General features: G+C 41.0%; 1 protein-coding gene across 1 annotated transcript; it reads left to right on the top strand.

The window, feature by feature from the left end:
• Window positions 1-5,738: 5,738 nt before the first annotated feature.
• On the top strand, window positions 5,739-15,419 carry LOC110452485 (cell surface glycoprotein 1-like). The gene is made up of 2 exons (XM_021501046.1): window positions 5,739-6,554; window positions 12,162-15,419. Exons 1-2 carry the CDS (start codon window positions 5,739-5,741, stop codon window positions 15,417-15,419), a joined length of 4,074 nt encoding a protein of 1,357 aa, XP_021356721.1.
• The last annotated feature ends 1,298 nt before the right edge of the window (window positions 15,420-16,717 follow it).

Genomic DNA, 16,717 nt, shown 5'->3' with positions numbered 1-16,717 from the left:
GTGTATGTTTAAATCAAGAGCAAGCGTGATCTTTAATTAAGATACCACGCCATTAATTAACCTTAAAGCATGGAATTATCCAGGTACTTTTAAAGGGGAGCAGTGTAATGAAACATTCCACCAAGTTTGACAAAAATTGAAGAACAATTGTTTGAGTTATCGCGTAAACAAGCAAACGGTAACGGCTAAAACGATGAACAGCGTTGCTATGTCAATTGTGATATGCCAAAACGCGGAAAGTTGAAACTCAACAGAAACCCCCGTTATAAATGTTGAACATTATTGCTTCTAGCATTACCGTACAACATTTGAAAAGAAATGATTAAAAAATAAAAAAAAGTTCTTGCATTTACTACACAATGCCCTTATTTGGTAATAAAAGGGTATTACTCCACAAAAAATGCACGTAAACTTCTGAAATGCAAACTTGTTCCAGCTATATTGGTATGCAATATGTGAACGAAGTTTATCAAGATATGTTCATGAACAAAGGCAGGAGAGCGATGACAAGGAAAATAGTTAACAGACGGACGGACGAACGGACGTACAACGTAGCCCATACCAATATACGACCCGTCGGACGACGCTGGGCGTATAAAAACAATTTGATATGAGCAAACGTAGAAACAAAAAGAACAGATGAGACATCAATACTAAAAACAAAAGGAACTCCGGACACATCAAAACAAAATACAACTGGAACTGAGGAGACATCAAAACAAAAAACAAAAGGAACTGACGAGACATCAAAACAAAAAAACAAAAGGCCCTAGGAAGACATCAAAACAAAATTTAACAGGAACTGAGGAGACATCAATACAAAAATCTGCAGGAACTCCGGAGACATCAACACAAAATACAACTGGAACTGAGGAGACATCAAAACAAAAAACAACAGGACCTAGGGAGACATCAAAACAAAAATCTGCAGGAACTCCGGAGACATCAAAACAAAATACAACTGTCAAAACAAAAATCTGCAGGAACTCTGGAGACATCAGAACAAAATACAACTGGAACTGAGGAGACATCAAAACCAAAAACCACAGGACCTAGGGAGACATCAAAATAAAATTCAATAGGAATTGAGGAGACATCAAAACCAAAAACCAACAGGAACTGATGAGACATCAAAACAAAAATCTGCAGGAACTGAGGAGACATCAAAACAAAAAACAACTGGAACTGAGGAGACATCAAAACACAAAACAACAGAAACTGAGGAGACATAAAAAAGACAACAGAAACTGAGGAGATACCAAAATTAATGGAACGACAAGATTAATGGAAAAACAACAGGAACTGATGGAAAGCTAAACAAACTCAGATAAAAAGTCCAATAAAATGTTAGGACTAAAAAAAGTAATCCATTTGGATATATTTCTAAAAATTCGAAATAAACACGAAAAAACAGATTACTTTACCAACTAAATAACCATGCTAAATCAATTAAAAATCGTCAAGATATAAATGATATCAAAACACACAATAGCAAAGGAATAGAAAATGTCAAGTTTGACTATAAGAATACGGACACGCATCCTCGATGTTCTAGGGGTTACGAGCGTATCCACTTGAGTATCGAGGATGACGGACAATAAGAATATTGAAATGTTTAGATACACAATAATAGCATGTATACAATATAAATGGCAAAATATCAAAACATTCAATAAGAATTCCGATTTTCCAGCAGCCATAAGTTCCAGAGACATACACGTCTCTGGTATAGCGATAGTGATATCGACGATAGTATGAGTGACAAGTTTTACACACACAAAAACGATATTAAGTAACAAATATACATTATAGAAACAACATGATCTGAACTACGTTTGAAAAGTCAAAATCAAAAGAATATAACAGAACTGTTAGTTTATAAAAAGGTTCAACCTTACAACAGTCGAGTTCTGCTGTCTTGAATTAAACATGCAGTAGATCTATACGATGTTATGTGGCATCCATCGTTACAGTCATCAGAAAGGCAGATTTTCACCCCAGATTTACCATTATGAAGCGTGAAATATATTTAACACGCCCACAAACATAGCAAACCTGGGGGGACGTCCTGGGGGTGGTTTTCCGGGAACTAGCACATGTTTCCATGTGACTGCGCCGCCGCTAACGGGACAACCACACCCCATTTCGACCCAGTTGTTCAGCCTTCTCTTCCTGTCGTGTTGTGTGCGTGTGCCGTACGCTCAAGTTAGAGCGCGCGGTGAGTGTGGTCTTCCCGGGCCCGCGGCCGTGTAGAAACACGAGGCGGACCCGTACACGACATGCCATTAATAATGCACAGTTTGGTTAGGAAGTAAGCGGCTGAGGACACCCTCCAGTAGCCTTCTGCCCTCTCCATGAGTGCGTCGAGACCGGCGGAGTTTGGAATAGTGTTCTGGGGACACATACCCACCAAGTCTGTTTATATACACACCGTGACGTCACAGTATTGCTAAGGTGTTGTGAAATAGGTATACAAATGCAAAGTGCTGACACACTGAGCTTTACCGTGACGGCAGCGACTAAAATAGTTTAAATAGTGCTTAGTTATCATTTAAGAGAAATCGATCGCCCTTACCAAGGAATTCGATTATATCTAAGTCCGTGCTCTTACATATCAATCTATTACAGCCAGTGTCCATGTGCATACCAATACGAAACTTATGTCAGACTTTGAGCGATTATGTATATTCAAAAATTTCAATATTTATGTCAATATTATATGTTATCGAAAAACATGCATATAGCGCAGAGACTCAGAGAAAACAAAACAGAACAATGCAATATTTTGAAAATAATGTGTCAAACTATTCACGTATTTGTGAACGATATCGAACCAGTTTTTTTATAATTAATGGTATGGTACTATTCATACGGTCGGTAGACCGAATATGTATATACATGTAATATCTACGTGTGTGTGTAGTGCCAGCATGTTTCTATTTTAAATTTACTCTGTATACGTCAGCAATTTACTGACGTATTTATTTTACATGTTCAGAAACATTTGGTTCTTGAGTACAATTAATAAGCATACCGTATACATGTAACTGTATATAGATCAGTATAACATAGCCAGGATATCGTCACCTACATATTTGGACACATTATGAGTATTGACGTTTTGTTGTACAGGTATTCCCAATCATTATTTAAAAGTTTAAAACAAAGATTTATGTATTATAATAATCATGTATTTTTCTCTTAGCTCTCTAAGAATCGGATACCTCAAATAAAATGGAATTACACTTCATCACATCACACATATAACGAACTATTCTCCGATGTTTATTTATGCGAAATCCTATTTCTGTTTAAACTACTGGTAGATAGATTTTACAGAAGTTACCAGTAAGGTGTTGGTAAAAAGAAACTTTAGAGGAGTGTACTACATCTTGTTTGATTTTGTTTAACAATCGTTATTACATTATTTTGTATTTCACTATTTAAGATATATCGCTATCAAGTATACATCCAAGTCATAGAGCTGACACCTTTTGCTTTGTATTTATCAATCCATACGTCATATTCGCTCTCACAATTGTGAGAACATGCTATCGAGATGTCTTTACTTCAGTACCTCGAGTAAATAACTTCAGTACCTCTAGTAAATAACTTCAGTACCTCTAGTAAATAACAACGGAAAATTCACAAATGAGTTGTAAACTTAACTTTGCGGCTAGTATTTTTTCGTACTCCTAATATCTGTTTAAGGCGCTTCCTTTATATCTATTTAGGGGTTGTGAAACCCCCCATCTTTTTACACATTACATAAACTACTGCTAATATTAGCATACAAAACGGAACAGTTTCGAAATTTAAAGAATACATTGTAGTTTGGTAAAGAAATCATAAGCGAAAATACAGAATTTCTATCTCAATCTGATGAGTGTTTCTGATTCTATTCAAACGTCACGTTAATATACCTATATGTACCTATAAATCCTCAACAACCTGTTATCGTTTATCATATGTCCATGATTTATTGTTTCTTACGATTGAATTATTCCGAAATATCACAATGGATATTTTTTTCTATATTGACCGAAGCATTTCACTTTTTGCTGTCACACATTCTTTCAAACATTGATTTCAATCCTTCGGTAGTTTCGGCATGTAACTCATGCTACAGACATACAACGCTTTGATGTTGACCTCATTACCAGTACGCTGTTCATTAGCTGTCTATTCTAAACACGAATGGTTTTCCGTTGGTAATATGTTTTATAAAGACAAGACTCATCAAAATGCCCTTCCTTTGGGAGGTCTCGGCCCAATTTGATTAAGAATTTACCAATAAATAAACGAATCAACATTTCAAATACACTCGAACTTTTAAAACTGTTAACATATTTTATTGACAATGAAATAGAACAAGGGGTTGGTCACACGTTATTACAACTTATCACAGCGATACACTCAATTGACGTTTGTTACTTGTTCATGGCCTTTGCTTTTAATTGTCCAGATATAAACCATTATTACATGTGTATATATGTAACGGTGCGAGTAGCGGTTTTACTGTAACTGCCACGGTACAAATAACAGTTTTACTATAGCTGTACCGGCACAGGTAACGGTTTTACTAATATGATTATATCTTAACAAATAACAATCTTACTACGGTTTATCTAAATATATTTTATTGCCTTTAAAGCAACAGGATTGGGCACAAGTTGTACAACTTATTTAAAGCACTTTCCCTAAAATAAAACATCTGTATATATTTACAAAATTCAAGATGGCATATACATTATACACAACCATTTGTACATATCTCATGAGAAAGACAGATTTTTTTACATATTTTTTTTTCATAATGTGGACAATCTCTTTTCCGACACTGACGGTAGAAGTTGACACTATACACGTTTTTAAACATTCTGCTTGTACTATTTTCCATCACTCTCGTGCCTTGGTTTGCTTTCTCCTTGTCATCCCGTTCGTCCTTGAATATCCGTTTCTCTTGTGCCGTCAGCATCGGAAAAGATCTATACAAAAACATTTAAACTTATAAACAACCTGATTTTTAACTATAACAGATAGAGATAGAAAGAAGGGAAGGGAGCGGGGTGGGTTGTATTATGGTTGTACCGGTACAAGTAACAGTTTTACTATGGTTATACCGGTAAAAGTATCGTTTTTTTCTGTGGTTATACCGGTATAAAATACTGTTTTACTACGGTTAAACCGGGTATAAGTAACGGTTTTACTGTGGTTATACCGGTACAAGTAACGGTTTTACTATGGTTGTACCGGTACAAGTAACGGTTTTGCGGTGTGGTGATACCGGTACAAGTAACGGTTTTACTAGGGTTGAAACGGTACAAGGAACAATAACTGTAGATGTTACAATTATTCATGTAATACACAAAAAGGAAAAGAAGACCTTTAGTATAATGTAAAAATGTGCAGACAATAGCCAGCCGATATAATAATAATTGTTGTTTGGTGTGGTTATGTATAATTAGCCATACAGCCATATCAGTTATAAAACTCTTTGTTTACAATGACTTTCGTAGATGACAATCATCTCGTTTAGTTTAAACACACTTTTGTTGCAATGAATTGCAATGGGATTGAACAAAGGTTTACAAAACCTTATCGAGTTTCATTCCGTAAAAGTCCACCATACATATTAATCTTACAAACACCTGACAAGGTAGATAGGCATCTCGATCGGGTAGGTATAGTAAGTAGCTAAGCATATTGCTTACAAACCTTATAAGGTAAAAACGAACATGGCGGACAGGAACTACGTTACCGGCCTGAGCAGAGATATACTGGACGATTACTGGGAACAATTACTGAAAAGACATGCAGACTTTTACGAACCGGAGGAGATGAAATTCTTTGTTCACTGTACATCAATGAAGAAGAAAGAGTCCATTTTGAAAATCGGCCGATTAGAGGGTGGATTTACAGGGCTTCCAAAGCAGGCTCCGCTTGCAAGTAACCCGGACCTCTCCGGAGTTTGGTTGGCGCTATCAACAATCCTTCCCAATAAGTCACCCTATGGAAATCATCAGTTGTGCATAAAGGTGAAGGATTTGATAACTTACATGTTTCAGTCAAACGAGGAAGTAACTCAAGTAAGAGAGGTCGACAGCGATGACGTATGGGATGCAGAAAGCAGTGAGGACGACACGTACGCTGGGAAGGGCAAAAAAGGTAAAGGCGGGAAAAGGGGAAAGGAGCAGACGTCCAAAAAGAAACAGAAACAAAGGAAGCCGAAGAAAAATCAGAAAGAATGCTATGCAACGGGACGCAAAAGTGCACCTCCACAAAAACAACGGGGAAATAAACCGACGTTATTTTTTGAATGCGCCCATTACTATGGTAACACACAATACGTCAGAATGCTCCTTGTTCGCGCAGGTGATCCACAGATGGATTGGTGTGTCGAAAACTTGAAAGAAATCAATATTCATGACAACCCATTCTTTCAGCTACAGTGGGGCAGATTATACTCGTCGATCGGCGAACATGGCCGAAAGGAGCTGGTCGTAGAAATTCTTATAGTTGGGGATATTGTTCTAGATAAACTTCCGGAAAAGGTAACGTGGGAAACCGTGGGCAAATTACAACGTGCTGGATATGATCCGCCCTTAGGTGTACTCTGATCCTCATACCCTACGTGTTCACGATCTGGTTATGTGATGATCTTTGATCCCTGGTGCATGTTTACGATCTCATTTGGAGTTGATCTTCCTGATGTGTGGCCATTGTAACTGGATCCTTTCAAAAAATTGTACTGATTGATAAGTGTAACTTCACCGTCTGTCTATACGCTTGTTTTATAGATAATGTTAAACGCTTTCTACGTACATATCAACGAAACCGTTTAAGATAGCGTCAATGTGCGTCAAATACTGTATGACTCGGAATGTTCATACTAAGGGCACTATTCTGTTGACAATGACGCGATCTTCTCTGCGAGTGATGACAATCTTTAAAATCTTCTCAATGTTGTTTCGGTTTAGTGTCATTGCTTACGGTGAGGCTTACTATTGACATAAATCAAATAAAAAATGGTTCAGATTCTGACTTAAACCTGATACATAACCTTTGAATCCACTATCCACTTTGGATATGTGTGGTGCAAATGACCAGAACGCCAGTTTTGTACAGTTATATATTTGTCGTTCATTCTATTAGATATTCTAAGTGGTTTGTGTCTTGTCTTGTATAGTATATTACAAAAGAGTGTGTGTTGATAATGTTGTAACTAATGCTACTAATCCTTTTTGTTACTGTTTGCCAATAAAATATTTTAATCTAAAACTATGATCTGTACTGTTTTGCACTTGAAAACAGTTTTTGGTCTCGGATCCATCTTCTTGAACAAGATTCGAAACAACCACAATCACTTGTGAGCTAACGTTGTAAATGACCTTAGCTGTTGATAGGACGTTAAACCAATAAACCGAACCAAATCCGATAAATTAACGACATTTTAGGCAGAGTTCAACTACAACCCTATGTATGGATGCGGACCAATGTGCTGTTAATTAATTCTTAAATCGCCCCACCGGGCTTGCTCCATTACAAGGCATGTGATCGATTTAATACCCGGCCGGGGGAGAGGAGGCCGGGTATTATTTTTAATGTTAGTCAACTAGGGTACAACCTGTAAAGAAAACGACAGGTACAGATCTGAACCGAGGCTGACCTCAGGAAAATTCGGCACGTGTAGATTGAGGGGTCCAGACGTACCTGACCAAAATTAAAATACTGACTATTGCCAGTTTGCGTTATTTCTTTCTTAAACAATGTCAAGCCACATGTAGTTTTTAAGATATGTTATGTAATTCAGTGGACGCCTGAGAGAAGGGCATAATATTCTTGATACATTGTTTTGTATTCTCCGAAACTGTGCATGTTTAGCTCTGCTTATAGATCGGTCTAAGTGTGTTCGTTTAACGTGGAAATTGTCTGCGCCACACGAACCGTTTCAACCGGGATACGCGATTGTAGCCCTGGGGTACATTCGCGTATTCGGTTGAAACGGTTGAACCTGTAAAGAAAACGACAGGTACAGATCTGGACCGAGGCTGACCTCAGGAAAAATTGTCACGTGTAGATTTGATTCTGTAGATTGAGGGGTCCAGCATACCTGACCGGAACTAAAATGCTGACAATTGCCAATTTGCGTTATTTCTTTCTTAAACAATGTCAAGTCACGTGTAGTTTTTAAGATACGTTATGTAATTTAGTGGACGGATGGAAGAAGGGCATATTATTCTTGATACATTGCTTTTTATTCTCCGAAACTGTGCATTTTTAGCTCTACTTATAGAACGGTCCAAGTGCGTTCATTTATCGTGGAAAATTTCTGCGCCACACGTACCGTTTCAACCCCGGTATACGCGAATATAGCCCTAACTAGTTAACGGCCATATTAACGGGTAATTATATTTATCGCCAGGAGGAGCGAAGTGTATTGTCTGTGGTAGGAGTTTTGTTCAAGTACGGTTACTACAGAACCATATAAAGACATGTACAAAAGTTACGCCATTTGTGTGTGATGTCTGTGGCGAACGCTTCTCACTTGAATCTAGACTATCCACACATATCAAGTCACATAAAGTAGTAGAGCTATGTAATTGTGACATCTGTGGTAAGGGTTTTTCTGCGAAGTCTAATCTTATTAAATATGTCAGGACAAACACATGACAGAAGCTGTTGTAAGTTATTGAAGTAGGAAGAGGAATAGTGATAAGGATAGTGCTGTCGCTGGGGCTTGAACCCGGGACCCTTGGCTCTCCAGCCCGATGCTCTACCACTGAACTAAAGGGAAAATCCCTATAGCTGACACTTGTAAGGCAACCAGTTTCCCTGGTGTAAGGATACAGTCCCAAACTGGTCTGGTTGGCAGTTGTCCAGGCGTAAGGATTCAGTCTCAAACTGATCTGACTGGCAGTAGTCCAGGTGTAAGGATTCAGTCTCAAACTGGTCTGACTGGCAGTAGTCCTGGTGTTAGGATTCAGTCTGATTCAGTCTCAAACTTGTCTGACTGGCAGTAGTCCAGGTGTTAGGATTCAGTCTGATTCGGTCTCAAACTGGTCTGACTGGCAGTTGTCCTGGTGTAAGGATTCAGTCTGATTCAGTCTCAAACTGGTCTGACTGGCAGTAGTCCAGGGGTTAGGATTCAGTCTGATTCAGTCTCAAACTGGTCTGACTGGCAGTTGTCCTGGTGTAAGGATTCAGTCTCAAACTTGTCTGACTGGCAGTAGTCCAGGTGTTAGGATTCAGTCTCAAACTGGCCTGACTGGCAGTAGTCCTGGTGAAAGGATTCAGTCTGATGTAGTCTCAAACTGGTCTGACTGGCAGTAATCCTGGTGTAAGGATTCAGTCTGATTCAGTCTCAAACTGGTCTGACTGGCAGTAGTCCTGGTGAAAGGATTCAGTCTCAAACCGGTCTGACTGGCAGTAGTCCTGGTGTAAGGATTCAGTCTGATTCAGTCTCAAACTAGTCTGACTGGCAGTAGTCCAGGTGTTAGGATTCAGTCTCAAACTGGTCTGACTGGCAGTAGTCCTGGTGAAAGGATTCAGTCTCAAACTGGTCTAACTAGCAGTAGACTTGTGTAAGGATTCCGTCTCAAACTGGTCTGACTGGCAGTAGTCCAGGTGTTAGGATTCAGTCTCAAACTGGTCTGACTGGCAGTAGTCCAATTGTTAGGATTCAGTCTCAAACTGGTCTGACTGGCAGTTGTCCTGGTGTTAGGATTCAGTCTCAAACTGGTCTGACTGGCAGTAGTCCTGGTGAAAGGATTCAGTCTGATGTAGTCTCAAACTGGTCTGACTGGCAGTAATCCTGGTGTAAGGATTCAGTCTGATTCAGTCTCAAACTGGTCTGACTCGCAGTAGTCCAGGTGTTAGGATTCAGTCTCAAACTGGTCTGACTGGCAGTAGTCCTGGTGTTAGGATTCAGTCTCAAACTGGTCTAACTAGCAGTAGTCCAGGTGTTAGGATTCAGTCTCAAACTGGTCTGACTGTCAGTAGTCCAGGGGTTAGGATTCAGTCTGATTCAGTCTCAAACTGGTCTGACTGGCAGTAGTCCAGGTGTTAGGATTCAGTCTCAAACTGGTCTGACTAGCAGTAGACTTGTGTAAGGATTCCGTCTCAAACTGATCTGACTGGCAGTAGTCCAGGTGTTAGGATTCAGTCTCAAACTGGTCTGACTGGCAGTAGTCCAGGTGTTAGGATTCAGTCTCAAATTGGTCTGACTGGCAGTAGTCCAATTGTTAGGATTCAGTCTCAAACTGGTCTGACTGCCAGTTGTCCTGGTGTAAGGATTCAGTTTCAAACTGATCTGACTGGCAGTAGTCCTGGTGTTAGGATTCAGTCTCAAAGTGTTCTTATTGGCAGTAGTTCTGGTGAAAGGATTCAGTCTGATGTAGTCTCAAACCGGTCTGACTGGCAGTAGTCCTGGTGTAAGGATTCAGGCTGATTCAGTCTCAAACTGGTCTGACTGGAAGTAGTCCTGGTGTAAGGATTCAGTCTCAAACTGGTCTAACTGGCAGTAGTCCAGGTGTTAGGATTCAGACTAAAACAGGTCTGACTGACAGTAGTCCAGGTGTTAGGATTCAGTCTAAAACTGGTCTGACTGACAGTAGTCCAGGTGTTAGGATTCAGTCTAAAACAGGTCTGACTGACAGTAGTCCTGGTGTTAGGATTCAGTCTCAAACTGGTCTGACTGGCAGTAGTCCTGGTGTTAGGATTCAGTCTCAAACTGTTCTGATTGGCAGTAGTTCTGGTGAAAGGATTCAGTCTGATGTAGTCTCAAACTGGTCTGACTGGCAGTAGTCCTGGTGTAAGGATTCAGGCTCAAACTGCACAGCCTTAAACTGATCTGACTGGCAGTTTTCCTGTTGTAAGGATATCTATCGATTCAGTCTTAAACTGATCTGACTGGCAGTACTTGTGTATGGATTCAGTTTGGTTAGGACACAGAACGACACATTTTTATGATTGCGAAAATTCAGCTGCATTTAAAGTATATAAGATATCTTATAAAGTATATAAGATATCTCATGAAGTATATAAGATATCTTATATAATTAAATAAGATATCTTATATAATTTGGTTAAGTACTGGATCAACATTGCTCCATGCATAAATGACAACTTGGCTTGCCATACATTTCCCCATAAAATCCAAGAATTCGGCCGCCGTCTACCCATGTTGTGGTGACGTCTATTTTCGTCAGGTACAAAATAAGGTTTGAGTAAACTCAAGAGAGTGGTGATTTGAATTGGGATTTTTCCAAATGTCATTTTTTTCTGGTCGTCTGCAGGAAGTTGTGCGTTAATTTTTACATAAATTGACTTTCCAAAGTTAAGGACCCTTATCTGTTGATACTGATGTGTGATCAAGGGAATGCTAAGGGTACACACTCAAGGGGCTGCGTTCACATCACCACTAAGCAAAGTGAATCAAGAGTTCTGAGTACGAAGTGAGGACTCGTTGATACTTGTCGAGAGCTTGATAAGAACGAACTTTCTTGAACCCCAAACCAGCACAGTTCATCGTGCTTTTTGGTTTTATTTTGCATTGTCGAGTGGCGCCGTGGAAAGTGAACTTGCCTTTTACCAAGACGGCCGGGGTTCGATTTCCCTATCGGACGTCACCTGCTCTACCACGTGGGTTTTATACAGTATGTCACATAAAAAAGCCCACGTTGTTGGCACCTGTTGGATTCTTGATGAGCATAAGATATATTTGAAAAATACAACATGAACTAAATTGGCTTTTAAAGGGAAAACAGGTCGAAGTATATGACAGACAAAGTGACATTTTGGTGTACTCACCTGTTGAGCCGTTGGTAGATCTAGGTGTAAGTTAGTGCAAGGAACGACAACTATGGGTAGATTGAAAGCCGTTCTCGTACCGCTATTGCGCCGTCCAGATCTGAGTCCTTTCAAATTATTTTGCCGTCGGTCCACGTTCACAATACCATTTCAAGCAACCCTATCAAGTCCATACATTTGATCAATGAGTTATCTTCTAGTTCCCACGCTAGAATTCAGGTAATTAAGTCCACGGTGCTATATGGGCAGCAATCATTCATTTGCGTGTATTGCTATATATATATATTTGAAGCATTTTCTACACAGAATCATTCTGTCAGTGACCCCTGTGAGGTTCACAATGTCAACAGAAGAAATGTTGGAAATACAGTATCTTGCTCTACCAAAGCAGAGGCGGACCTTCTCCTAGCCCAATTCATCAGATAGAGAAGAAGGTGGAAATAAAGAAAGATAAGACAAAGAAAGAGGTACGGGGTCAGGGAGTGACTTCCGAGGGGAGAATATCTGGGACATTATCACCGTCTGATGAGGAGAGAATATCTGGGACATTATCACCGTCTGACGAGGAGAGAATATCTGGGACATTATCACCGTCTGACGAGGAGAGAATATTTGGGACATTATCACCGTCTGATGAGGAGAGAATATCTAGGACATTATCACCGTCTGACGAGGAGAGAATATCTCGGACATTATCACCGTCTTACGAGGAGAGAATATTTGGGACAGTATCACTGTCTGATGAGGAGAGAATATTTGGGACATTATCACCGTCTGACCAGGAGAGAATATCTGGGACATTATCACCGTCTGCCGAGGAGAGAATATCTCGGACATTATCACCGTCTTACGAGGAGAGAATATTTGGGACATTATCACCGTCTGACGAGGAGAGAATATCTGGGACATTATCACCGTCTGATGAGGAGGGAATATCTAGGACATTATCACCGTCTGATGAGGAGAGAATATTTGGAACATTATCACCGTCTGACGAGGAGCGAATAACTGGGACATTATCACCGTCTGACGAGGAGAGAATATCTCGGACCTTATCACCGTCTGACGAGGAGAGAATATTTGGGACATTACCACCGTCTGATGAGGAGAGAATATTTGGGACATTATCACCGTCTGATGAGGAGAGAATATTTGGGACATTATCACCGTCTGACGAGGAGAGAATATCTGGGACATTATCACCGTCTGACGAGGAGAGAATATTTGGGACATTATCACCGTCTGACGAGGAGAGAATATCTGGGACATTATCACCGTCTGACGAGGAGAGAATATTTGGGACATTATCACCGTCTGACGAGGAGAGAATATCTGGGACATTATCACCGTCTGACGAGGAGAGAATATTTGGGACATTATCACCGTCTGACGAGGAGAGAATATCTGGGACATTATCACCGTCTGACGAGGAGAGAATATTTGGGACATTATCACCGTCTGACGAGGAGAGAATATCTGGGACATTATCACCGTCTGACGAGGAGAGAATATTTGGGACATTATCACCGTCTGACGAGGAGAGAATATCTGGGACATTATCACCGTCTGACGAGGAGAGAATATTTGGGACATTATCACCGTCTGACGAGGAGAGAATATCTGGGACATTATCACCGTCTGACGAGGAGAGAATATTTGGGACATTATCACCGTCTGACGAGGAGAGAATATCTGGGACATTATCACCGTCTGACGAGGAGAGAATATTTGGGACATTATCACCGTCTGACGAGGAGAGAATATCTGGGACATTATCACCGTCTGACGAGGAGAGAATATTTGGGACATTATCACCGTCTGACGAGGAGAGAATATCTGGGACATTATCACCGTCTGACGAGGAGAGAATATTTGGGACATTATCACCGTCTGACGAGGAGAGAATATCTGGGACATTATCACCGTCTGACGAGGAGAGAATATTTGGGACATTATCACCGTCTGACGAGGAGAGAATATCTGGGACATTATCACCGTCTGACGAGGAGAGAATATTTGGGACATTATCACCGTCTGACGAGGAGAGAATATCTGGGACATTATCACCGTCTGACGAGGAGAGAATATTTGGGACATTATCACCGTCTGACGAGGAGAGAATATCTGGGACATTATCACCGTCTGACGAGGAGAGAATATTTGGGACATTATCACCGTCTGACGAGGAGAGAATATCTGGGACATTATCACCGTCTGACGAGGAGAGAATATTTGGGACATTATCACCGTCTGACGAGGAGAGAATATCTGGGACATTATCACCGTCTGACGAGGAGAGAATATTTGGGACATTATCACCGTCTGACGAGGAGAGAATATCTGGGACATTATCACCGTCTGACGAGGAGAGAATATTTGGGACATTATCACCGTCTGACGAGGAGAGAATATCTGGGACATTATCACCGTCTGACGAGGAGAGAATATTTGGGACATTATCACCGTCTGACGAGGAGAGAATATCTGGGACATTATCACCGTCTGACGAGGAGAGAATATTTGGGACATTATCACCGTCTGACGAGGAGAGAATATCTGGGACATTATCACCGTCTGACGAGGAGAGAATATTTGGGACATTATCACCGTCTGACGAGGAGAGAATATCTGGGACATTATCACCGTCTGACGAGGAGAGAATATTTGGGACATTATCACCGTCTGACGAGGAGAGAATATCTGGGACATTATCACCGTCTGACGAGGAGAGAATATTTGGGACATTATCACCGTCTGACGAGGAGAGAATATCTGGGACATTATCACCGTCTGACGAGGAGAGAATATTTGGGACATTATCACCGTCTGACGAGGAGAGAATATCTGGGACATTATCACCGTCTGACGAGGAGAGAATATTTGGGACATTATCACCGTCTGACGAGGAGAGAATATCTGGGACATTATCACCGTCTGACGAGGAGAGAATATTTGGGACATTATCACCGTCTGACGAGGAGAGAATATCTGGGACATTATCACCGTCTGACGAGGAGAGAATATTTGGGACATTATCACCGTCTGACGAGGAGAGAATATCTGGGACATTATCACCGTCTGACGAGGAGAGAATATTTGGGACATTATCACCGTCTGACGAGGAGAGAATATCTGGGACATTATCACCGTCTGACGAGGAGAGAATATTTGGGACATTATCACCGTCTGACGAGGAGAGAATATCTGGGACATTATCACCGTCTGACGAGGAGAGAATATTTGGGACATTATCACCGTCTGACGAGGAGAGAATATCTGGGACATTATCACCGTCTGACGAGGAGAGAATATTTGGGACATTATCACCGTCTGACGAGGAGAGAATATCTGGGACATTATCACCGTCTGACGAGGAGAGAATATTTGGGACATTATCACCGTCTGACGAGGAGAGAATATCTGGGACATTATCACCGTCTGACGAGGAGAGAATATTTGGGACATTATCACCGTCTGACGAGGAGAGAATATCTGGGACATTATCACCGTCTGACGAGGAGAGAATATTTGGGACATTATCACCGTCTGACGAGGAGAGAATATCTGGGACATTATCACCGTCTGACGAGGAGAGAATCGCCGTCTGACGAGGAGAGAATAAATGGGACATTATCTGGCACCGTCTGACGAGGAGAGAATATCTGGGACATTATCACCGTCTGACGAGGAGAGAATATCTGGGACATGATCACCGTTAGACGAGGAGAGAATATCTCGGACATTATCACCGTCTGACGAGGAGAGAATATTTGGTACATTATCACCCTCTGATGAGGAGAGAATATCTGGGACCTTATCACCGTCTGACGAGTAGAGAATATTTGGGACATTACCACCGTCTGATGAGGAGAGAATATTTAGGACATTATCACCGTCTGCCGAGGAGAGGATATTTGGGACATTACCCCCGTCTGATGAGGAGGGAATATTTGGGACATTCCCACCGTCTGATGAGGAGGGAATATTTGGGACATTCCCACCGTCTGATGAGGAGGGAATATTTGGTACATTATCACCGTCTTATGAGGAGAGAATATATGGGACATTATCACCTTCTGATGAGGAGAGAATGTCTGGGACCTTATCACCGTCTGACGAGCAGAGAATATTTGTGATGAGTAGAGAATATTTTGGACATTATCTCCGTCTTACGAGGAGAGAATATTTGGGACATTATCACCGTCTGACGAGCAGAGAATATTTGGGACATTATCACCGTCTTACGAGGAGAGAATATTTGGGACATTATCACCGTCTGACGAGGAGAGAATATCTCGGACATTATCACCGTCTGACGAGGAGAGAATATTTGGGACATTATCACCGTCTGACGAGGAGAGAATATCTCGGACAGTATCACCGTCTGACGAGGAGAGAATATCTGGGACATAATCACCGTCTGACGAGGAGAGAATCGCCGTCTGACGAGGAGAGAATATCTGGGACATTATCTGGCACCGTCTGACGAGGAGAGAATATCTGGGACATTATCACCGTCTGATGCCCGAACTACGAGTAGAAGATTTCGCGTCCTTTGTCAGCTCTAATGGCACCTTAGGAGATGTTTGGCGGGCGCCTTACCAGAGTTGGACAACGAAACATAAAGTAGAATACACCTTTTTTTCAAGATTAATCCTGTTCCACGACGGCAAAGCCCAAGTGAAACATGGTTAATAAAAGGAAAACGAATCATGTATTCCTACCGCAATGGCAAAACGAATTCCTCTCTCGCCAATGTTGTCTACTTCATTCGGTGTGGTGTCTCTTGCACATTTCTTTTCCGGAGGGGCTCCGAATAAGGGAAATGTGATGGAAAAATTGAGCGTGTGATGGCGGCACGATATTCCTTCTCCCTCGTGATCAATATTATCACGATTTCATAAGA

Source organism: Mizuhopecten yessoensis, unplaced genomic scaffold, assembly GCF_002113885.1.
Source record: "Mizuhopecten yessoensis strain PY_sf001 unplaced genomic scaffold, ASM211388v2 scaffold6719, whole genome shotgun sequence".
Classification (NCBI taxonomy): domain Eukaryota; kingdom Metazoa; phylum Mollusca; class Bivalvia; order Pectinida; family Pectinidae; genus Mizuhopecten; species Mizuhopecten yessoensis.
The sequence above is the reverse complement of the archived record's forward strand: the minus strand, read 5'-3'. Positions and strand labels throughout refer to the sequence as shown.

Coding starts and splice junctions, on each gene's coding strand:
- LOC110452485 (XM_021501046.1), top strand. CDS start 5,739: ATGGCGGACAGGAACTACGTTACCGGCCTGAGCAGAGATATACTGGAC. Junction 6,555..12,161: donor TAGATAAACTTCCGGAAAAG/GTAACGTGGGAA, acceptor CAATGTCAACAG/AAGAAATGTTGGAAATACAG.